Here is a 24593-nt window from a genome sequence, read left to right on the forward strand (position 1 = left end):
AAAAAAAAAAAAAAAAAAAAGTTCTTAAAAGTTGAGTGTTAAATGTGGAATGAAGGAAATGTTTTACATCTGTAAATTAAATATCTTATCTTTTTTTTTCATAATCTGCCTCCCCTAAAGCTCAGAAAAGCCACAGTATTATTTATGTAACTCTTTTTAATGGTCCCCATGGATTTAAAACACAATTGGTATTGTTACACTTCCTTCCATAGAGAAAATGTATACTTTTTAAATGAATGTAATATGCTTTTGTTCATGAAGAATGTCATTGAGTAGTGCCAACTCTTTTAAGATACTAAAATAAAAATATTTACAATTCCAGAATACTTTGATTATTCTTAGAAAGATGTTCCATTGTTTTTAGTCTATTACTTAATCTTATAAAAGTGCTATGAAAAGCAGACTACATGACATTTCAGAGTTCAGAGATTTGATTAGATCATTTAAATCAAATTTTTGCCAAGGAACTGAACACATGAAATGAATGGTACCACCATTGTGAAGATTTTCAGTACACGTGAGACTTATAATTAAGTACTTTAACAAAGCTCAGAAAATGTTGGCTGAGTTTAAATGACAAAGTGAATCTTGACCTGTTAACCTAGTAGCATAATATTCCCTTTTTCACATAGTAAGCTACTCTTAGATATATTAGATATTGTGAATTGGCCCTCATTGCCCTAGAAGGTAATTGTGAGATATAAACATGGAGGACAGTGAAGAAAATATTAATTAGAGGGAAATATTAAGTGTTAGAGGAAAATGTCCTACCAAATACTGGTGAAACCAGTCTATAGACATGAGAAATTAAAGAAAAGATAGTTGCTTGATAGATTTAAAAATGAGTATTCACCAAAAGAGATGATCTAATTTAAAAATGGACAAAGGACTTGAATAGACATTTCTCCCAGGGAGGTATTCACGTGGCCAATAAGCAACATGAATAGATTTTCAGCATCATTAGTTATTAAGGAACCCACAATGAGATACCACTTCTCATCCGCTGGAATGGCAATAGTAATTAAAAAAGGAAAATATCAACTGTTGATGATGATGTGGAGAATTGGAACCCTCATACAATGCTGGTGAAAATGTTAAATAGTGTAGATGCTGTAAAAAATATTTTTGTGGTTTCTCAATAAGTTGGACATAGAACTGCCATCTAACCCAGCAACTCTGCTCCTAGGTAAATACCCAAGAGAACTGGAAATGGGTGCACAAATGTTTATAGCAGCACTATTCATAATAGCCAAAAAAGAGAAACAACACAGTTGTCTATCAGCTGATGACCAGATAAACAAAAGGTGGTATATTCATACAATAGAATATTATACAGCCATGAAAAGGAGTAAAGTATTGATACTTGCTACAATATGGATGAACCTTAATAATATTAAGTAGAAGAAGCCAGATGTACAAAGCCACATATTGTATGATTTCATTTAAAAGAAATGATTAGACTAGTTGAATCTATGGAGACAGAAAGCAGATTAATGGTTTCCAGGGGCTGGGATGCACAAGGAATGGGAAGTAGTTGCTCAATGGGTATGGGGTTTCTTTTTGGGTTCATGAAAATTTTCTGGAATTAGACAGTGGTGCTGGTTGCACAACTTTATGAATATCCTGGAAGTCACTATACTTCTAGTACATTTAAATAAACTTTAAAATAGTAAGGTTTATATTATAGGCATTTTAGCTCAGTAAAAAAGAATATTCAGTGTAATTATAATTCTCAGTGAAATAGTAAAGTAAGAATTTTAAAATCAAAACTTTTTTTCAATATTGTTATTTTGTGCTTAGAAAAATTATAAAACATATTTAGTGAAAATATGTATGAAGTCAAATAAATATTCTTTTTTTTTTAAAGATTTTATTTATTTATTTGACAGACAGAGATCACAAGTAGGCAGAGAGGCAGGCAGAGATAGAGGGGGAAGCAGGCTCCCTGCTGAGCAGAGAGCCCGATGTGGGGCTCAATCCCAGGCCCCTGAGATCATGACCTGAGCTGAAGGCAGAGGCTTTAACCCACTGAGCCACCCAGGTGCCCCTAAAATAAATATTCTTTAGAGCAGGTTTCAATACAAGGTATGTGTGTTTTGGGCCTCATTCAGAGGGGTTTTGCTGGATTGAATAAGTTACTAAGAGGCAGTCTCACGCTGGATACTGTGACTAGTATGTTGCTTTTTAACCGGCTGGCCCTCTTTTTGGTCATGAGCAGTGTCTCTCAACCTTTTACATTTTCCTTGCCATCTTCTTCTAGATCTGCTTGACTCCTTACTGTTGTGAGCTTCACGCATGCCTTTCTTACATGAAACTCTATACCGCTCAATTAGCATTAATAAGGTCTCTATCGTTAACTAACCTACTCCTTCACTGACACTGTTTCCAGCCACTTTGGGTAAACGCCTTGTTGATCTTGCTTCACGGTGGTCCTGTTCAGTTACCTAGATAATCTTACTTTTCAGCATCCTCACTTCTTCCACTTTACCAAGGAAACCTGGACAGCAAGGACCCCAAAGACAAAAACAGGGAGAAGGGTGAATGAGAGCTAATGAAACAAAGGCTCTGTCTTCTTCGTGAAATCTGTTAAAAGAGGAATTGTCCATAGATGTGAGCGGGGTGGTTTCATACAAGCCTGATGTTTCCAGAAATCAAACATTACTTAATGTTTATGGTATAGCTTATCTAGTAAGTTTGCATTTCTGTTCAGCGTAGAACATGTAGGCTGTCTTGAGGGTAGTTATTTCTTTCCCAAAATATGTTCCACAGAGTACTAGTCCCTGGAAATATTACTAGAGGCTCTGCTTTGGAAGGGGGAGTATCCCATGGTCAAATATATTTAGAAAACGCTGCTTATCCCCTCTTGGAGGTCCATAGAACACCCAAGCCTTTAAGGGCCCTGAAACGTAGTCAAGAAACTTGTTTGACTCAGCATTTCCAAACTTATTTGAGCCTAGAACTTTTGGTGGGGAGGGCAGGAACAGTATAGCTATTAATATCTCACATAATAATATCAGTTGGGAAGACATTGTTTTAGAGCATTGTAAATTTGTGCAACTGCAGTTTAAAGAAAGTAGCTATATTTATTTGCTTATTTATTTACATTCCAGTTAGTTAACATACAGTGTTCTATTATTTAAGTTTTTATTTTAATTCCAAAAAGTAGCTACTTTGACCAGCTAGTACCAAAAACTACCTGTCCTTCATATGTTCTGTGTAACATACATCATGTAGAGAGAGTTATCCTGTAAATTCTCTATCAAGATAGAGATTGTGTCAGATAGTGTCAGATTGTTGTCTTTCAGTGATTTTCTTCCTCTTTCTTACTTAAGCTTATAAAAATATTTTTTTGGAAGGGTGACTAAAGCACTTAGGACATTCCCAGTTTTCAATGATAAGTAAACAGCTCTGTTAAAGCTGTAGTACATATATTTGTTGATCCTGTTCTAACATTTCAGACCTGTCTAATTCAAACACCCGTTGAAAGCCAAGTCATGTTTTCATTTACCACGGATTTTTGTTAAGACAGGCCCTTTCTTAAAAATAATTAGCCTTGGGTATAGTAGGTATAATTAATAAAGCACAATTCATTACTTTGTTAATTCTTCTCTACAGAAACAGCTGGCACTCAGTGTTTATCCATTATGAACTTATAACTACAGAGACATTAAAATTATGTATCATAGTGTGTTCCTAAGAAATACACAGTAGGTATCATTTTTTCTCTTTTAGGTGTAATTAGTGTAGGATTTTAGCTTTAAAAAGTTTTAGTCGTTTCATGTTCTTGAGTTTCTTTTCTCTTATCGTATGCCTCTCATTTCATTCTTTCTTATTCTTGAGAACTTTATAGTAGATATCGCTTATATTCATCAATAATCTCTGAGGCTCTCTTATTATAGATGGAATAAAATTAGATTCTTGTGGCTTGCTCCCCCCCCCCTTTTTTTTTGTTATTTTAGGCCCGGTGCTTGAATCTAATGGGGAAATAAAGCCTATGGCCTTGTGGATTGGATTCCTCTTGAGTGTTTTAGGGGTGTATTATGTTTTCATTTAGATCTCCTGCTCTGTCTTCTGACTGGTGACACAGGTTTCTGTTCAGAGTTGTTTCTGTGTGGTTGGCTCCTGATTCCCCACAAGTCAGCCATGTCTGGCAGTGCTAGAACGTGCTGCTTTCAGAGCTTCTCCCAGATGAAATAGAAATGACTCCCAGATGAGTTCCTGATGAACCAGAACAGATCTTCTCTCACAAGACTGTCTTGGCACTTCGACAAAGCATGAAGTGAAAGCTCTGCTTTTGTTTGAGTTGGCTTTAAGACTGATTTTAGTTTTGTTTGCTTAGAAATTAATGTTTTTCTCTTGTATTTGCTTTTTCTAGTCACAAGTAGCCTTTCTTCTCAAATGGTGTCTTGTACTTTGCCTTGTTAGCTGTGATCTACTGGCTGTTAGGGCATCATAATTTCAATTCTGTACATATTTTGTTGTCTGAATTAGAGGGAGTTTGAAAATGAAATTAGAATTGATACTGTAATCTTTTTGTGTGTGTCTGTGTGAGATGATGAATTCCTAAAGTCAAAACCCTATTTGTCTCTTTGGAAAAATAGTAACATGTAATGATATACAGATATGTATCAGTAGCAAACAGATGATTTGTCCACCAGAAGTTTATCTTTAATATTATTTTTGGTCAGATTCTACTCTTCTATATATATTTTGATGGTATGTAAAAATTTAAAGAATAATATAGCTTTCTTAAAAAGGCTTTCTAAGGGGTGCCTGGGTGGGTCAGTCAGTTAATGTCTGCCTTTGGCTCAGGTCATAATTCCAGGGTCCTGGGACTGAGCCCCAGGTCTGGCTCCCTGCTCAATGGGGAGTCTGCTTCTCTCCCACCCTTCCCCCGACTCATGCTCCTTCTCTCTCTTTCTCTCTCTCTCTCAAATAAATAAACAAAAATAAAATCTTTAAAAAAGGCTTTCTAGCATGATTGTGAGAACTGAGAATTTCAATTCTTGTTTTTTAGTCTTTGCTTTTTCGTTCTGTAATTACATGTGGGCTGATATTTATTTTCTTATGTAAAAACATTGGAAAATACTTCCTTTCTTTCTACCTCAAAGAAATTGCATTGCCATGAATAAAGATTCCATGTAAAGTCTAGTTGCTATTTATGTAGTAAATTTGTGACAATCTACTATTTCTTGCTTAATGTATTCTGATACTTTACCAAGGCAAACCTTTCCTTGGTACTTATTTCTTTTATTTTTTAAATTTGTTTTTTAAAACCATTTTTAAATGTAAATTAAGTTAATTAACATAAAATATATTATTAGTTTCAGAGGTAGAGTTCAGTGATTCATCAGTCTTATTTACTACGCCGTGCTCATTACATCACTAGGTACTTATTTCTTTTTCTTTCTTTCTTTTTTTTTTAAAAGATTTTATTTATTTATTTGACACAGAGATCACAAGTAGGCAGAGCAGTGGGCAGAGAGAGAGAGAAGGAAGCAGGCTCCCTGCTGAGCAGAGAGCCCGATGCGGGGCTCCATCCCAGGACTCGGGATCATGACCTGAGCCAAAGGCAGAGGCTTTAACCCACTGAGCCACCCAGGCGCCCCTAGGTACTTATTTCTTAAGAGGACTCTAAATGGAAAGGTAAAGAGAGATAGTTGAGATATCAAGTTGTTATTTAAAACTGTTCTAATGTCTATAAACATTAGACATTCCCATGTGGTGGGAAACAATACAGTTAAAAGCGGGTGAGGGTATATGTCAGCCCGCCCCTTGCCAGCCAGCCCATTCAGGAGAAATTGGCTAAGGAGGTTGATCAGAAAGCCTGCCTCTCCATGTAAACCTGGTAACACGTCCAGGCTGGGAGCTAGGGCTGGAGACAAAATGGGACCAGTGATGTCAGTAGTAAAATCTCTATCCTACCCTCGGTGGAGCCGCAGGGGGGCGCAGACTCTCCAGTGTATGTCCTGAGTGCCGCAGCTGTGGGGTTAGAGTGGCCGTTACCTTGACCGGTAATTTACCTCAGTAGTAAGTGAATATAGAGGAGTTTCCTACCCCTGCCAGCTTCAGGCTGAACGGGGAGGTTGTGACCTATTCAAGAACTCAGCAGTGATCACATGATCTAGTACAGTGTAGACTAGTCCAATAGAACTCTGTGGTCAGGCAAATGTCTGGGCTGTCCAGTATGTGGCTACTAGTCACAGGGCTTTGGAGCCCTTGAAATGGAGCTAAGAACCGAATAACTACCAAAAGCCTTAAAAAGTGTTTCTTCTTTCGGTTATTTGTCTCTGAAGGATCAGAGTGGATCAGACGAAAGCTATTCGTCACAGCACTGTTTTTAATATTAAAAAGCATAGGTAATACCAGAGTAACGTAAACGTGCCGGTTCAGTCTGTTTCATCCCCTGGTGGTGGGATAGCGTGCGGCCAGGAGACTGCTGATGTCGATAGACATTCATGGGCCCAGAAAAGGTTTTTCCAATATGTTAAGTGAGAGGAGGTTGGTTCCAAAACCATGTGGTTAGTGTGTTCCATATTTTTGTGTAAATATTTGAAAAGATTGTGTGTGTGTATGTGAACACATACATAGGTAAGTAGGATCTGGGATTTAGGCATCCCAATATTTCTCTTAATCCTCGTTCTGCCACTTAACTAGCTCTCTTACCTTGTGTGAGTTACCTAACCTCTCAGCCTCTTCAGTTTTTCCACTGTAAAAGAGGGATTAAAAATAGCACCTATCTTGGGCTGCCTGGGTGGCTCAGTGGGTTAAACCTCTGCCTTCAGCTCAGGTCCTGATCTCAGGGTTCTGGGATCGAGCACCACATCGGGCTCTCTGCTAGGCAGGGAGCCTGCCTCCTCCTCTCTCTCTCTCTTTAAAAATAAAAAATTAAAAAAAAAATAGCACCTACCTCATTGGGTTGTTTTAAAGATTAAATGAAATAACATGGCAGAATTGCTTAGCAGGTTGCCCGTGTCATCCTGTGACAAGATCACATAAAGCAGCAGCTTTTTCGTGGTCATGGTGATTATTATTGTTATCATATGTATATGTGCGTGGGAGAAAGTTTGGGAGGACATTAAAAGTACTTGCAAGTTGTCTGGTAGGATTGCAGGTGACCTATATTTTCTTCTTTGTGCTTTTCTATGTTTTTGGATTCTGGCATTGCATTTGGGCATATATTACTTCTATAATTTTAAAATGTTTTAAAACTTTTGGGGCGCCTGGGTGGCTCAGTCGGTTAAGCTTCTGCCTTCGGCTCAAGTCATGATCCCAGGGTCCTGGGATCGAGTGCCACGTCAGTCTCCTTGCTCAGTGGGGAGTCTGCTTCTCCCTCTGCCTCTGCCTACTTGTGCTCCCTCTCTGTCAAATAAATAAAAATTGTCAAAGAAACCCACACAACTTTCTGTGTGCCTAAGTAATTAACATATGATAATACCAGTTAAGCAAAAATGACTCATGATAAGTGGATGAAAGATTTATGATGCAGATTTATAATACGGGCATCATCACTCTCTTTAGAGATGCACAACTATTTTTGTGGTTATAGAAAATCTGTAAAATTCAGGGCGTTGGAAATGTAGTAGTGTAATTGAAACACATTCCAAAATGTAGAATTATAGTTTTAATCACATTTACATCTGGGGAGACTAAGACAAGTTCTGTTTTAACTTGTATCCTTCATAATCTGGGCAAAAACAGTGCGTTTATCTCTATTCGGAAATGGTTTTGTTTGTGATTGCTTATTTCTGGGGTTCAGTTGCTCTAATGGTGTTGTAGATGGTTGGCGAAGCTATAGACATCTAGGTAGGGTGTTGCTTTGGTGGAGGGCCTTAATTTTGTAGTTCCAAAATGGATGGCAGTAGTCTTTTATATTTCACTTTGCTTAGCATTTACATGTATCAGGTTCTGTTCTAGACTCTGGGGAGTGAGTGAGATGAACAGGAAAGGCGGCTGTCTGGCCAGGTGGACAGTTACACAACCAGAACAGTCAGATGTTAAAGGTGGGTATGATAAAAGTGAGCGGGTACGGTACGGTACCAGTGGAGAAGTGGTCAGTTATATTTTGAGTGAAGGTGGGTGGTGGGCCGAGAAAGGCGAAAAGGGGCTATCAAGAAAAGGCCAGGTTATGGAGCTGGATCTTGAAGGGGAGTGTCTTGAGTATTTGCAGGATGGGGTCAAGGCCCTTCTGGCAGTGAAGCAGCTGTGGTTTGAGGCAGCATGGGGCGCTAGGTGGCCTGAAAGTGGGTTGGTGTGGCTTGAGGTAGAATACAAGCCAGAGGCCAGCCAGTGAGGTCAAGGAATTCCAGTGTCAGTGTTTTCAGAAATAGGTATAGGATAAGAGAAACTGCTGACCATTTTTTTGTTTGATCAGATCTTTTAAAAATGCTCACATTTAATAGATGCCATAGATTCAGATCTGACGTTTTCTTTCTTTCTTTTTTTTTTTTTTTAAAGATTTTATTTGTTTATTGGACAGACAGAGATCACAAGTAGGCAGAGAGGTAGGCAGAGAGAGTGGAGAAGCAGGCTCCCTGCTGAGCAGAGATCCCGATGCGGGACTCGATCCCAGGACCCTGGGATCATGACCTGAGCCGAAGGCAGAGGTTTTAATCCACTGAGCCACCCAGGTGCCCCAGATCTGACGTTTTCTGAACCATGGACGTTTATGTGAGATCATGGTTTTTCTTTTCTTTTTTTTTCTTTTCTTCTCCTCCTCCTCCTCCTCCTTCTTTTTTAAATGATGTGGATCTTACCAATCACAAATTGTGTTAAATCACAAATGTTATTGTGATTTAACAATAGCCTTCCTGAAGGTTCTTTCAGCTCCTCCTCCTTCCTTCCATATTCCCTTAGTTCTCCTAATTACCATCACACCTGTACCAACCTCTGACTCCCACAGAGTCCTGTTGCCCCTGCTATAGGGACACCTTTAAAGAATTTGTGAGTTAGAAGTAGAGGAAGACAGGAAGCTATGTAGGGGAAGATATGTAGTGGTTCAGTAGCTGATTTCGCTATACTCGCTCGCTTATAAGGAGGCTATTCTGTATCAAAATCCTATGTTGTTTTTTTCCTACTCATTAAAACAAAGTGTTTCAGATTTTCAACCATTTAGATGTTCATTTGGGCTAAAGTTAGCAGATAATTCTGGGAAGGGTCATATATGAAGTCTAAGCAGATGTTTACGTTTTCTTCCTGCCCTGTGGATTCTTCTCTCTCCATATTTAAAAAATATCGAAGATTCTCCTACCACACAAAGCAAAACAATATAAAACCACGTTTCTGAGCCCTTAGTGCTCCCATTCGTGGCCTGATGGTTTCTCCTCACCACTGTTAAGAGCAGCCTAGCTATTGTTGCAATCTGACTTGGTTTCCACAAGAAAATTTGTTGAGTGCCCACCAAATGACCGGCTTTGTTCTCCATGCGGTAAATAACAAATGAATAAGATAGCAATGACACCTTTCCTTTGGAATTTAAAGTGTCAGTGGAGAAAACTGTTCTTCCTACGCTTCCTAAATACCTCCAATAGAGGTTGACAAATCTAACAGATAGACACTTCTTTCAACACTCGAAATCATTATCCATTTTCCCTTCTGAGAGAAGGGAAACCCTCCAGTTTTTATGCCAATATCCTCTCTCCTCTGAGAAGGAGGCTTTTCCTCTGAGTATACATTCTGAGCCTTTGTGTGATCCTCTTTCTCTTAAATCTTTCTTAGACTCTTAAAATGTTTTCATTTTGGGGTGCCTGTGTGGCTCACTCGGTTAAGCATCTGCCTTCAACTCAGGTCATGATCCCAGAGTCCTGGGATGGAGTCCTGCTGGGCAGGAAGCCTGCTTCTCCCTCTCCCTTTACCCTTACCCCTGCACATGTGCACGCACACTCTCTTTCTCTCGCTCCGTCAAATAAATAAAATCTTTAAAATGTTTTTGTTTCCCAAAAGTGCTCTCTACTAATTGCCCTTCTCACCTGTACATGAAAACACCTCTGGGCCCATCTTATCCCTGTGCTGATGACCCCTCAGTTTTTTGTCTCCAATTGCACACTCTCTCCTGAGTTCCAGATCCACATATCCAAGACTGCTGGCAAGGTGCCCCATGAATATCTCAAGCTCAATCATGTTTGATAGGAACATCAACATTTCGCCCCCACCTCAAAGCTGTAATGCTTTTCCTTGGTTCTAAATCGTACCACTATCAGGGGTGCCTGGGTGGTTCAGTCGGTTAAGTGTCTGCCTTCGGCTCAGGTCCTGGAACAGAGCCCCGAATCAGGCTTCCTGCTCAGCAGGGAGTCTGCTTCTCCCTCTTCTCCTCCCGCTGCTTGTGCTCTCTCTCTGTCTGTCAAATAAATAAATAAAAAATCTTAAAAAAAAAAAAAAAGAAATCACACCATTATCTGTTCTGTGGTTTGTGTCATCCTGGATCATTTGCCCTTAGTGTATCATATTAATTCTGCCCAGCCCTCTTTTTATTGACCTTCTTTCTATCCTTATTGCCATTGTTCATGTCTAGTAATATCCTCCCTCCTTGTCTCTTTTTCAAGAGAAATTTAAATTCCATTAACATATAATGTATTACTAGTTTCAGAGGTAGAGGTCAGTGATTCATCAGTCTTACATAATACCCAGTGCTCATTACATCACATGCCCTCCTTAAAGTCCCATCACCCCATAATCCCATCCTCCCCACTCCCCTCCCCTACAGTAACCCTTAGTTTGTTTCCTACGATTGAGAGTCTCTTAAGGTTTTTCTCCCTCTCTGATTTCGTTTTGTTTCATCTTCCCATATGATCCTCTGTTTTGTTTCTTAAATTTGACATATGAGTGAAATCATATATTAATTGTTTTTCTCTGATTGACTTATTTCACTTAGCATAATACCTGCTAGTTCTATCCACGCCATTGCAAATGGCAAGATTTCACTTTTTTTGATGGCTGAGGAATATTCTACTTATCTCTCTATTTTTAAAAAAGATTTATTTATTTATTTATTTGAGAGAGAGACAGTGAGAGAGAGCATGAGAGGGGAGAAGGTCAGAGGGAGAAGCAGATTCCCCGTGGAGCAGGGAGCCCAATGTGGGACTCGATCCCGTGACTCTGAGATCATGACCTGAGCCGAAGGCAGTTGCTTAACCAACTGAGCCACCCAGGCGCCCCTACCTATCTCTTTTTTAAAAGACTTATTGGACTAAGCTGCTTCCAAAATTAGTTTTGGCCTATGACCCCATGCTCCTGGGAGGGATGTGGATTATTAGAATCTATTTAGACATGTTCATGCCCATGTTCATGGAACAACTTTTGACTTCTAAGTTATATGAGAACTTAAAAATATAACTAAAACGATTTATTGATATTTACTATATTCATCATATGGAATGACCATATAGTTTACCAAAGAGTTAATATAAGTATATAACAATATATAAAAGTATTAAGGTATGTATAAAAAAGGTAGATAATATAAGTAATCAATGTTAAATTCGAAATGCGTGGTATATATAATTGCCATAGGGATTTGGAAGAGTGAGAGATCATTAATAGTAAAGCCCTTCATGAATGGAAAGGAACAAAGGAAGCAAAAAGCCAGCAAGGCTTAGTGGAGGATGGGGCATGACTGAAAGGGAGAAAAAGATGGAAGGAGTAAAGGTACATGAAATTAAAGTTTGTGAAATTAAAAAAACACTGACTGCATAATGTATAGGGTTTAGTTGCCATGTTAGTGAAAAAAAAGTCTTTTGATTTCATTCTCCTGTAGTTCTTCAGTTTTACTTAATTTATGGTGACTGAACTATGTTCCTAATCCTGGCTAATCATTTTTTAGTTATTTATCTATCCTCATCAAACAGGTGATTGGGCAATAGATTGTGTTTGTAACCAGAATAAACACATCCTTTGACACCAAAAAGATCCTAAAATACATGACTTTGCGAATATCTTTTGTATATGTATTTGAGATATATAGTCTTCTGTCAATATTCTGAAATTCTCAGATAGCCTAGCATTTTTTAAAAAGCCCATTATTTTGGTGATTTCTTAATAGATAAACAGTCTTAACCAAACTTCTTTAATTTTGATCTCATCAATTCCAGAGATTATTAATGTTTAGAACTTAAAATGTGGGGCTGTTGTCATTAATAAATGTATGTAGATTCATTTTTTAAAAATTCACTCATTTAAAAAAATTCATTCAAGTCTTCATGTACATTGTATAGTGTCTTGTTAATACATCTCTTTAGATTTTTCAGAAATTTTTTTTTCTTCATTATCATTTCAACTAATAATATTTTTTTCAACTTGGTCATACTAAGAATTGACATATAAAAACCTAGCTTAATATAAGATGGTTCTTGGCTTTGGACCGGAAATGATAAGGTCAGTAGGATTGTTCCTGACTAAAAATAGTATTAACATATAATATCTGAGAGCAGTGGTTTTCAAGCTCTTTTTGACTGTGATCCACTCATGTTCTGGCTCTCTCTTACTCATAACCTATGAGGTACACGGTGTTTTCAATTATTTTTTTTCTCCAGTCCCAATTGAGGTGATTTCTCCCTGGTGGATGGGAACTGCTGGTTGCAACTCACTAAACTGATTTCTTAATCCATTAATGGGTTATAAGGTGCAGCTTGAAAAACTGTATCTTAGAGTAGGTTTTTACAAAAATTAACTTGAAAAATGCAGAACAGTATAATATAATAGGAATTCAAAAAATATTTAAAGATTTAAAATGAAAAATTTAAAACCTCTTTCTCAGCCTGTGCTTCTGTACAAAAGTAGCTACTATAAATGGTTCCTTTTGGCCTTACCAATGTATTGTAATGTATATATTAGCACATATATATCTCTGTCTTTAAAAAGATTTCATATATTTTATTCATTTTATTTTGTTTTATTTTTTAAAAAAGATTTTATTTATTTTTGTGAGAGAGAGAGTTTTGGGGGGAGAGAGAGGGAGAAGCAGGCTCCCTGTGAGCAGGGAGCCCAATGTGGGGCTTGATCCCAGGACCCTGGTATCATGACCTGAGCCAAAGGCAGCTGCTTAACTGACTGAGCCACCCAGGTTCTCTTTATTCATTTATTTTAGAGAAACAGAATGTGTGTGTGAGTGGGGGGAGGGGCAGAGAAGGAAGGAGAGGGACAAGCAGTCTTTGCCTTGAGCATGGACCCTGACAAGGAGCTGATCCCATGACCCCAAGATCACGACTTGAGGTTAAACCAAGAGTCCGATCCTCAGCCAATGACTGAACCACCTAGGCGCCCCTGTATTTTTTAAAAGTATCAAAAGATGTTATATATTCTGTTGTATCTATGCCACTTCACATTTTATCTTGGTACTCTTTCCATACCAACAATACAGATCTATCTAATTCTTATTGCATTCTTTTTAATGGCTATATAATATTCTACCATAGGGATGGGCCTTTAATTTATTCAGCCAGTTTCCTATTGATACCATTTAGAAACTCTTAAGCTTTAAAAATTTTTCCCAGTCTCGTAGATGAAAAATATCTCCATTGCTTCAGCTTGTATTTTTATATTGTGAGATAGTCATATTTTCATACAATTTTTTACTATTTTAGTTTGTATTTCGCTTTGTGAAATGTCTATTCATATTCTCTTCCCATTGTTTTATTGAAGTGTTTTTTTTTCTTAATGATTTTTATAAGCCCTGTAAATTAAGCAAATTAGCCCTTTAATGTTAATGTCTTACAATTTGGTGATCTTTTCCACATTTGTTGTTAGCCTTTTGACTTTAGGATATATTTTCTGAACAAGATAGTTTTATTAACCTTTTCCTTGTGAATTTTATTTAAAAGGAGCTTTTCCCTATAGCAGATGTTTATTTTAAGTATGACCAGAACTTATGTTGAAGAATTACATTTCAAAGAGGAGGGTCTAGTGAGATTTGACATTTTATATGTATTTTACAGGCAGCCTTGAATGAAGACATTTCAAAGCTCCAGGATTATTCAAAGAAAGCTTACTTTAAAGTTAATGTTCTTTTTTGCATCTGTGCTTTGCTAAACACAATATTATTGAAAGTTATAGTATTTTGAATTAATCCTTTTTTTTTTAAAGATTTTATTTATTTATTTGACAGAGATCACAAGTAGGCAGAGAGGCAGGCGGGGGGGGGGGGGAGCAGGCTCCCCGCTGAGCAGAGAGCCCAATGTGGGGCTCGATCCTAGGACCCTGAGATCATGACCTGAGCCAAAGGCAAAGGCTTTAACTCACTGAGCCACCCAGGCGCCCCGAATTATCTTTCATTTTTATAATGTAGTAATTACCAGGTCCCCCACCCCCCATTGTTTTAACATATTTTCCTAAAAGTCACATATGTCACAGTGTAGCTCTTTTAAAAAACGAAAGTTAAAACTCACTGGAAATATTTAGGATTTATTAACTCTAGTAGTTGTTTAATATGAAAAAAGTCGTTTATTTCATTGTGGAAACTCACCCCCCTCTGTGTTTGCTTATAATGCCTTCAAAGGTTTTTTAAGCAGAGTAGGAAGGAAGTAGATTTTTGTTTAATGGAAACAATACAGTAGACATTTCCTGGATTTTGGTCAGATCACTTAGTAGCTTTACTTATTACTACTGTTTAAATTCCCGTGAGGTCTTCAGGAGCTATAAATGATTAATTTCTTTGAGCCTTGACTTCATTGTGTTTATCTTCCCTGGAAGCATAGGGATGTGAAATATGTTGAGTTACTGGTATTGGTATTTTAGCTATTAATAATTAATCAAAACCTTTAGCTATAAATTGTAAACGGTAGTGCAATTTCTTGTAGTTGTATGGGAGGGGTGTCTGACCACTGATGACATCAGTCATTATGAAAAGCAGAATATTCAGTACAAATGAAACAAGCTCCTTCAGAAAGCGAAACCCTCTCCTTCTCCCTGAAGATCTCCACCCGGAACCATCTAGATGGCAGGCAGGGAGGGAGTTGGCAGGGGATGACTTTCAGGGCTCCTTGGTTGCCTGCTTGTATTAAAGAAAAGCTAAACCATATATTTTAGAAGTATAAGCTATACAGGTACAGGTTAGGTGTGAACCCAGATAGCTTGAGAGTGCACTGAAGTAAAAATAAAGTTTATTATGGCCATTTATAAAAGTATTACTTTATTGGCTTTTAACTCATCAAATACCAACTTCAATTTTCAGGCTTACTAAATTCCTTGTTAGAAATTTTATTTCTTGGTTTTGAAAATATTATTTTTTCCATGTGGAATAAATGTGATTTAACCAACATATTTGAAAACCAGTTCATGTACTATTGCTTTTGTTTTTTTTTCATTCGACAAAACTTGCTGAATGTCTGCTTTGCGCCAGGTCCTGGGCTAGGTGGTTTTATAAATATTCATCTGGAAAGAAAAGACACATCTCTGTTACACAGTGATAGAAGTCTACTATGGCAAATTTAGAATAAAGTCGGAGTTTCATTTGATATGTGCTCCTAAAAGATGAATGGTGAAGGAGTTCTTTTTTTTTTTGGAAGATTTTATTTATTTACTTGACAGAAAGAGAGATCATGAGTAGGCAGAGAGGCAGGCAGAGAGAGGAGGGGAGCAGGCTCCCTGCTGAGTAGAGAGCCCGATGCAGGGCTCGATCCCAGGACCCTGAGATCATGACCTAAGCTGAAGGCAGAGGCTTAACCCACTGAACCACCCATGTGCCTTGGGGAAGGAGTTCTTAGAGTTGGTGTCTTCATGACATGGTGCACTTGCTGGCTGGTGGAGACTCTGACTTCTCAGTTCTCTTTCCAACAAGCATGCCTTAGGAGCACCTTCTCTGACTTCCCAGAGCAGGTGAGCTTTGCTGTGTATGCATGTTCTGTATTTTTCTTAGTAGCTTCATCATAATTACAATTTAAAAATTATTTCTTTACTCTTTCTCCTCTTTGGTCTCTATTACATGGTAAACTTAACCGGAGGCTCCCTGTGCCTACAGCAGGCTAGGCACTCATGTTTCTTAAGGAATTTTGACTTTTTTTCTTTCTTTGTCATTGCTAGCTGCCGGGTATTTTCTATCATACTTCTGCCTCATCTGCATGTCTTAGGGCAAGGCTTTGTGGGAGATATTGGGTAATGGGCGGAATCCTGAGACCTTGGGAGCCCATTCGTGATGATGGCGTAGGGAATATCCGTATGGTGAAGGCCGCAACATATGGCAGTGATCATACTCCCTTTATCAGGGAAAAGCTGGCTGTTCCTTAATTTGGATCTTATCCACCTGCCTCATTTACAATGCAGTTTTTTCTTGAGTCTCAGCTCCCCCCCGGCACTCCATCCCCCATTTGTTGTGGATGGTTTTGAATGTTGTGTTTAGGAGTTTTAACTTTGAAGTCATTTAAGATTTTTGGAATGGGAGAGTTAACATTATCAGACATTTTATTTTAGGAAGATATTCTGATGTCAGTGCATAGAATGTATTAGAAGAAATAGGAGAGGGACGCCTGGGTGGCTCAGTCGGTTAAGCGTCTACGTTTGGCTCAGGTCATGATCCCGGGGGCCTGGGATACCGCCTGGCATCAGGCTCCCTGCTCAGGGGACAGTCTGCTTCTGAGACAGGAGCCTGAAGCAGGGCTTGATCCCAGGACCCTGGGATCATGACCTAAGTCAAAGGCAGGCACTTAACCTAAGGAGCCACCCAGGCGCCCTAGCACCACATCTCCTTTTAATCAGGTTCTCTGACTGTCCAGACTGATTGATCGCTTCCACTTAGGCATACGAGCAATAACAGCTGTTATTCACCAAGAACTTAGATGCCAGGAGGCATTCTGCATATATTAGGTCATTTAGTCCACATCACATTCTTGTTAATAAGAGGTAATTAATAAGAGTAATAACTATATCAAGTACTTAATATGTCCTATGCATTGTGTTACAGTCAATGTACTTATATTCATTTAATTCTTACAGATCCTGTGTTTTGTTTGGCAGTAGATATTCATTATTCCATGAGGCCCGGAGGGGTTTTGAAATCAACTTGCTTTACATCATACATTTAATAAATCAGGACTCAAACTCAGATCTCAGAATCCTAAAACCCGTACTTTTTGCATTAGGCCTGCTGCTTCACTGTCACCTCTGCTTTGTGGCAGTGGGAGCACTGACCTTCCTGAAGCTTATGACTAGTAATGCAGCATCCCTAGAGTAAAATGAAGCCAAATAATTTAGGGCCACCTGGAACCAGAGCTGGGCTGCTGTTTTGTAGACCCCTTTTCAGAGTATGAGTGCCACCTGCTGGAAGGTTATAATGCATCCACGCTCTTGGAAGGACTGGCTTCTGAAAGGGCTGCTGTCACAGATGTGGACATGGCAGATTTCAAAATGCTAACTCTTAGATTTCAGTTTAGGAATACTGCGGCACTTTAGAGTCCCCTCTTTGCCATAAAGATAAACTGCTTTATTTATCTTCCTTTTTTGTGTATGTGTGAGGTGGGGGTCATACCCTTAAAAAAATGATACACTCAGTGTTTCCTAAAGTAAAGCCGTTTTCACCATGGGAAAGATCGAGAGTCAAATAAATCATATAGTTACTTTCAATGGATCAAATAAGAATAGCAAATAAGAATAGCAGAATGGTGGCTCAGTTAGCTAAGTGTCCGATTCTTGATTTCGGCTCAGGTCAGGATCTCAGGGTTGTGAGATTGAGCCCTGTGTCGGACTCTGCACTGGGCATGGAGCCTGCTTATGATTCTCTCTGTCTCCGCCCCATCCCCCACCTCTCTCTCTCCCTCTCTTAAAAAGAAAAAGAATTAAAAATTGAATCTACTTTGAGATAAGTGAGTTATTGAAGTATAAGAGGACCCTTTCCACTCAGATACCCTAAAAGAGGAATCTGGAACCATGGGGGCATCAGAGACTTGGAGAACAGAAAGAGGGGTAAGAGGGGAAGAAGGATGTGTGTATAAAAGTAAGGATGGGTTCTGTAATTGGTAGTTTAGCCCAAGCCTCCCCAAAGTGAGTCAGGATCCTAAATAGTGCCTTAGAGAAAAAAGATTAGGATTGTAACTTTGAATTATTATATGTTTGGGATAGTGAAAATTGGATACTTTTTATAGTCACTAATATGCCCTTGAAGGAAGATCAGATAAAATCTTGGGATGTTCATTGTACATTCTTCATTAGGCTCCTTTGAGATAATGTTAGTACTCTGAGTATCTGCACAGGAGGTGCTATCATTTAGTTTGGAATTTTCACAGGAAAATCACATTATGCTTAACTGTTATTTAGATATGATTAAAGCATATCTGTAGTTGCATGATGTCACGTTGAACAAATATTTGTGTGACAAGAAATTCAAGTCCATTGGTAAAATGTGATATTGCCAAGAATGAAGGAAAGTACAAGTATGACCATCTCCTTCTTTCTTTGACTCCCTTTACAGATCAATCACATAAGAAACTGTGATAATTTGATAGTATCTTATCTTAGCAGGACATATCTTTGTGGAGAGAAAGGACTATCTTTAGGGTGTGTGTGTGTGTGTGTGTGTATACATGTGTGTGAGTTTTTGTTTTTATTTTAAAATTTTTTTTAAGATTTTATTTATTTATTTGATAGATCACAAGTAGGCAGAGAGGCAGGCAGAGAGAGAGGGAAAAGCAGGCTCTCCACTGAGCAGAGAGCCCGATGCGGGTCTCAATCCCAGGACCCGGGGATCATGATCTGAGCCTAAGGCAGAGGCCTTAACCCACTGAGCCACCCAGGCACCCCTATTTTTATTTTTATTATTTTTTTTTCATGTGAGTTTTTAAATGATAAGAGTAAGTTTTTAAATTGTAGGAGTTCACTATAGAAAACTTGTAAAATAGAAAAATATAAGTAAAAATCACACCTAATCTTACCACCCTGATACTATATTAATGTTTTGATGTAGTTCCCATTTTATAGACATTCAATATTTTGCAGTCTTTTTATATTACATCACAATATTATAGTGTAAGTCTTTTCTCATGTATTTAAAAATTCTTGGAATATGCACAAGAGGCTACAATATGTGGATATACTGTAATTCACTTATTAGCTTTCTTATTATTTTATTATTGGACATTTGTTTCTTCAGTAATGAGTGGTAGAGAAATTTCCTTTTTTTCATTTGTCGGCTTCAGTAAATCGGGGGTAGAGAATATACTCTTGTGTGGCACTTACTTAGGGTCTAGCCTTCTGTTAGCAAATTAGCCTTGAAATTAACCAGTGATGGGATTCATCTCTGTTTTGTTCCTCAGGTGTGTCCCCCTGTCCCCTTTTCCTGTGTGCATTTTCTTCAGAATTTTGTAGCACTTATTTCATTCGTAGTCCTTTCAGGAAACACTCTCGTAGCACCCTTTTCCGTTTCAGGTTCTGTGCTGCTGAAATACCTCACCCTGAGCTATTAAGAGCTATGTGTCTGCTCTTCACATCAAGGCAGCTCTCTTCTGCTTCTGGTAGTGTGGGCACTAGTAGAGAGAACTATTCCTTCTTAAGCTTAAAATAGATGTAGCTTGCAGAAAGTCAGTATCCTTAGAAAAACCATATTAGACATAGTCTGTTCAATTTTTTAAAAACAAAAGCATTCAAAACACCTTTGGGGGGCGCCTGGGTGGCTCAGTGGCTTAAGCCTCTGCCTTCGGCCCGGGTCATGATCTCAGGGTCCTGGGATCGAGTCCCGCATCGGGCTCTCTGCTCAGCAGGGAGCCTGCTTCCCCCTCTCTCTCTGCCTGCCTCCCTGCCTACTTGTGATCTCTCTCTCTCTCTCAAATAAATAAATTAAAAAACAAACAAACAAACAAACAAAAAAAAACCAAAACACCTTTGGAAGGATACCGAAGTTTTATAATATTCCAAGCTATTTACTGGTTTATTCTGTAGGAACTAGGTAAGTTCAGTAAGTTCAGTAGATTAATTCTTGTGACAAATATTTATTGAGTGCTTACTATGTGCCAGGCACCATTTTTAAGCACGGGAGGTATAAAACCAGCAAAAACTTTGCCTTCATGGGGTTTATAGGTTAATGGAGAGAGACAATAAACAAGATAAAATAAACAAACAATACCTAGGCCCCCAATTCCTTAAATAAAGCCTTAGGAACCAGATGTGTTTTAGAGTCAAAAAATTTAAAAAGATTTTAGAAAGATAATATGGTATATATATTATGTTACCTAGCACCCAGGGAAGCAGTAATCAAACCTGTTAATATTCTTTAGTATAGAAGTATGATCATTCACACTTGGATAAATAAAGACTGTAACAGCTTCACATTAGTGTAAGTGAGATATTTCTGCAAAATGAGTATCAAAGGATAGTTTTCCAAAAAGGTAGAATTATGATATGATACAGATATAAAGGGAACATACTTGAAGATTTTCTTTAACTTGTTAAATGAAGGAAACCAGTAGATGGTATAGCCCATTCAAAGGAGAATTCTTAGACATATTTATAGATCAGGAATATTAAAATGATGGGCAAATTGAGGCAGAACTCACCTTTTCCATAATGGGAGAGGGAAGTCAGTGAACCTCTCCTGGACAGGACAGTTTGCACGTGTATAGACAAGTATTATCCTGCATTGTTATCAGTTGTCTCTAACGTACAGAGTTGTAGAATCAGAATCTGATAACCCGAAAGGGTGTGCCCTTGACAGTGTATTTTTTTTTTCATTGACGTTAAATTTTCTTTTCCTACATGAGTTCCTAGAAGCCTTTGTTTTCTGAGCTCTTTAGAATTATAGATAAGGAATATAGAGCTGTAATATTTCCGACAGTGATAGTGCTTTGCAGAAAAATAAAGGTGCAGAGGGCGGTTATAATTTCAAATAGAAGAACCAGGAAAGACTCGCTGAGAAGGGGCCATTGTGAAGAGAGTTAAAGTAGATGAAGTTGTTTACCTGAGTCACTGGAATGATGAGGCTGCTAAGTGCTGAGCCCGGGGAAGAGCAGTTGGGGCAGAGGACAGGGGAGGTGGAGAGCACCACTTCAGTTTGGGTCCTTAGACATTCAAGTGGAGATGTTGTTGCGGTTGGATACACATCGCTAGAGTTCAGGGAAGATGTGCAGGCTAGAGAAAAACATTTGGAAGTTCCTGCACACCGGTGACATTGAAAGCCCTCCAGCTAGATGAGATTACTAAAAACAGGGCTTCTTCTATGTGCCGGGCTCTGCGTTCATCCCTGGGGATACAGGGATACATTAAACATTGTTCTCGAGGTTTAATGGGGGGCAGTTTAAACAGTTAAAGCAGTATAAAAATATACCAGTATAAATACACCTGAAATACAGATAATTCCGTGAAGCCAAATCTGGGAGTTGTCTTAAATTCTGTCACCCTTAGACTTCCTCATTTGGTTGACCTGACCATGAGACACGCACAGGATAGTCAAAGTGTGGGACCTTTAATATCCGCTGGCTTCTCCACTTACCCCCTGTGCCTAGCAAACTTCCAGTGATATTAGAGACCTTTGCTGGGGACACTTCCGCATGGCTTACAAGGCTCACCATTATTTGGCCTTTGCCGTACGCCTTGCCTTACTTGAATGAATAAAGACTGTAACAGCTTCATGTTAGCACAAGCGAGATATTTCTGCAAAACGAGTATCAAAGGATAACAGTACACTTAAAAATGGTTAAAATGGTAAATTTATGTTATGCACACTTGACCACAATAAAAAAAAAAGAACTAAGGAAAGGAAAAGACTTAGAAATACATTGCTGCTGTAATAAAGAAAAAGAAAGATTTCTACCTACTAATACTGTATAGTGTATAGTGGAGGGAATTTCTAGAATAGATTGTATTGAAAGAAAGTTAAGTGCTATCTTTTGAGTAAATAAGGACAGATAAAAATATATATTCATATTTGCTTTTATTGGCATAAAGAAACACTGGAAGGATTAACTAATAAAAGTGGTTAGTTCTGGCAGGTAAAGAGGACTATGGTCACCAGGGCCAGGCATGGTAATGAGACATCTCAGCGTATATCCTTTTATGTACTTTTGATTTCTGGACCATGTAAATATATTACCTATTCAAAATAATGTGTAAACATGGGAGCTAAATGGTTGCATTGTAGAGAGATCACCAATTTGTAGTCACAGAAAACTTAAATTTTTAGAGATATGGATGAAATATTGCTGCATGTGATCTCCCTTCCCCTCGGACGAGTCAGAGCCTGGTGTAGACGCAGAAGTGAGTTTCACCTCCCTTCCACTTGCAGGTAACAAAGAGAACATATTTTGGGTAGAGACTTCATCAAGCCAAACTCTCTAAGTTCATTAATACCAAGAGTCAGAGAGGGGATAAGACATTGCTTCTGCAGGAGGGCCTCTCACCAGGGTCCAAGTGCTTGAAGGTTGACCATGGCAAATAGGGTCATTAAACATTAACCCACTGAGTCTAGGAGCCTAAACCATTCACAAACAGGAAAACTGTCTGGGTATAGTTCTGCATCCCCCCACTTTCTCTGATACAGTCACTGATTAGGGGCGTATCATGTCTAACATATGCATCTGAAGCAAGAGGCGGGATTATTTCACCTTTCTTAGGCAATGGGAGTAGAGGCAGCAGCCGATAGCTGAGCACTTGCCTAACGGCTCCCTGCCCTCCCTGCTCACCAAGGGAGTAGGACTATTATGTCTTCCCTGGACACTTCTTTCCAGCTCTCCTTTCCTACCTAGATCTAGTAGGAAATGTGCATAGAACCCTGAGGCAGACTGTGCAAAGTAGAAGTGTGTCTCAGGGCAGCCTGGCCCATCCTAACTCTTGCTTCTTAGCTGTGTTCTGGGGCAGGTGGCTTGAGGGAGAACCCAGGGAGTCCTATCCGGGAACCATGCCCAAATTATACCTGGTAGAGTGCCACCTTCCAGCAAGGTGGTCAAAGGGCAGGCCAAGAGAAAAAGCTGAAGGACCCAACCAAACTGAGAGAATTGAAGGACTGGGAAACAGCATTGAAAGTAGTAAAGAATTTAGCAACTGGGAAGTAATTTATAAAACTTCCAGAGATGGAATTCACCTGATTTTTTTGGGAAAGATTTTATTTATTTATTTGACACACAGAGAGAGATCACAAGTAGGCAGAGGCAGGCAGAGAGAGGGGGAAGCAGGCTCCCTGCTGAGCAGAGAGCCCGATGTGGGGCTCAATCCCAGGACCCTGAGATCATGACCTGTGCCGAAGCCAGAGGCTTAACCCACTGAGCCACCCAGGCGTCCCACACAATTTTTTTTTTTTTTTTTTTTTTTTACAGGATTCCAGCTCAAGCACTTAGGAAAAAAATAATAAAGTTATTAAAATGGGTAAACAATTTTTCTCTTGCCTCATTGATCAATTTGTATGTCTGTCTTGCCTGTTACACTGTAGGAAATGAAGACAAGGGCTTTAGCCATAGTGCACAAAGCGTGGACTTTGGAGTTAGGCAGATCTCTTTAAATCCAAACTGCTGTTCTTTCTAGATGTTTGGTTTTGGTTAAGTTATTTTTATAACACTGGCCCCCAGGTTCCATGTGGATCAGAGGGTTGTTAGAAGGTTTAAAGGAGAGAAAAGCATGTATATCTAATCTTCCTACACACAAAAAGTATTCAGTAGAAATTTTGTTCCCTCTTTCTGTATCTCCCACAGAGTTTTAAGTGTAAAAGACATTCAAAATAGCAAGTTGAGCATGTTAGTGTTAAATCTGAACCCTGGTTAAGGAACGCCCGAGGCAAGCGTGTTTATAAGGCTTTGCCCTCGAACAGCGAAAGTTGTTGCTAAGTAATTTATCAAGCAGTGGCCTGGTACGTGCCAGGGGCTAAGGTTTCACTTGCAGATCTGGTCTGTCTTCTTATGATTTTCTTCTTATTATCAGGGTCCAGCTTCTACTCTGTGAGGGCCTATTCCTTATTCTCTATATTTATGGGACCTCTTCTCCACACCATTTTTTTTTTTTTTTTTAAATCAGTGGGAATGAGAGTCATTACCTTATACTCACTGCTTTTCTAAAAAACCTCAAACATGTATTCTAGGCATGGGTAAGTATAGAGATTGTTAAATTTCTTTGCTCCTTTTGTCACATATTTACTGAGTACCTACTGTGCTAGGGTAGAAAAAACCAAATTAATACATGATTCCTTCCCCTCAATAGTTAAAAAAAAAAAAAAAAGCACATTCCAAATTATATATAATTACTTCATGATACGATATTTACTTTTGTTTACTGTTTTACATTTACTGTTTAAAATGATCCCGTTTTGAAAACACACACATACATGTGGAAAAAGAATTTGAAGGGTATGTACCAAGAGGGGGCAGAGCTTATCTCAGAGGAGGGGTATTTTTTTTTTCTTTCATTTTGCTTATTTGGATTGTCTAAATTTTCAAAGATTTCACTAGAAAATGCATCATTTTCCCCCTGCTTGCGAATAGGAGAGTGACTCCCTCTCTTCCTCTTGCATTCAGCTTTTGCGAGAATTGAAGCACCCTAACGTGATCGCCTTGCAGAAGGTGTTCCTTTCTCACAGTGACAGGAAGGTGTGGCTGCTCTTTGATTATGCGGAACATGATTTGTGGGTAAGTCTAAACTCGCTTTATTTTTAGGACTCTTCATCTAGGTACGGAGAAATAGATGTATGTAATGCTGCGTAT

The 24593-nt window shown here is 38.7% G+C and overlaps 1 protein-coding gene across 3 annotated transcripts in view; it reads left to right on the forward strand.

The window, feature by feature from the left end:
* LOC111158294 (cyclin dependent kinase 19) overlaps positions 1-24593 on the forward strand; it is a 168240-nt gene that overhangs the window by 94169 nt on the left and 49478 nt on the right. For all 3 annotated transcript variants that reach the window (XM_022520229.1, XM_022520230.1, XM_022520231.1), the window contains exon 3: positions 24408-24518. In XM_022520229.1, coding sequence (XP_022375937.1) covers positions 24408-24518 — 111 coding nt within the window. The remainder of the gene's footprint in view (positions 1-24407; positions 24519-24593) is intronic.

This window comes from Enhydra lutris, unplaced genomic scaffold, assembly GCF_002288905.1.
Source record: "Enhydra lutris kenyoni isolate GAN:26980312 unplaced genomic scaffold, ASM228890v2 scaffoldscaffold58, whole genome shotgun sequence".
In the NCBI taxonomy this organism is placed as follows: Eukaryota; Metazoa; Chordata; class Mammalia; order Carnivora; family Mustelidae; genus Enhydra; species Enhydra lutris.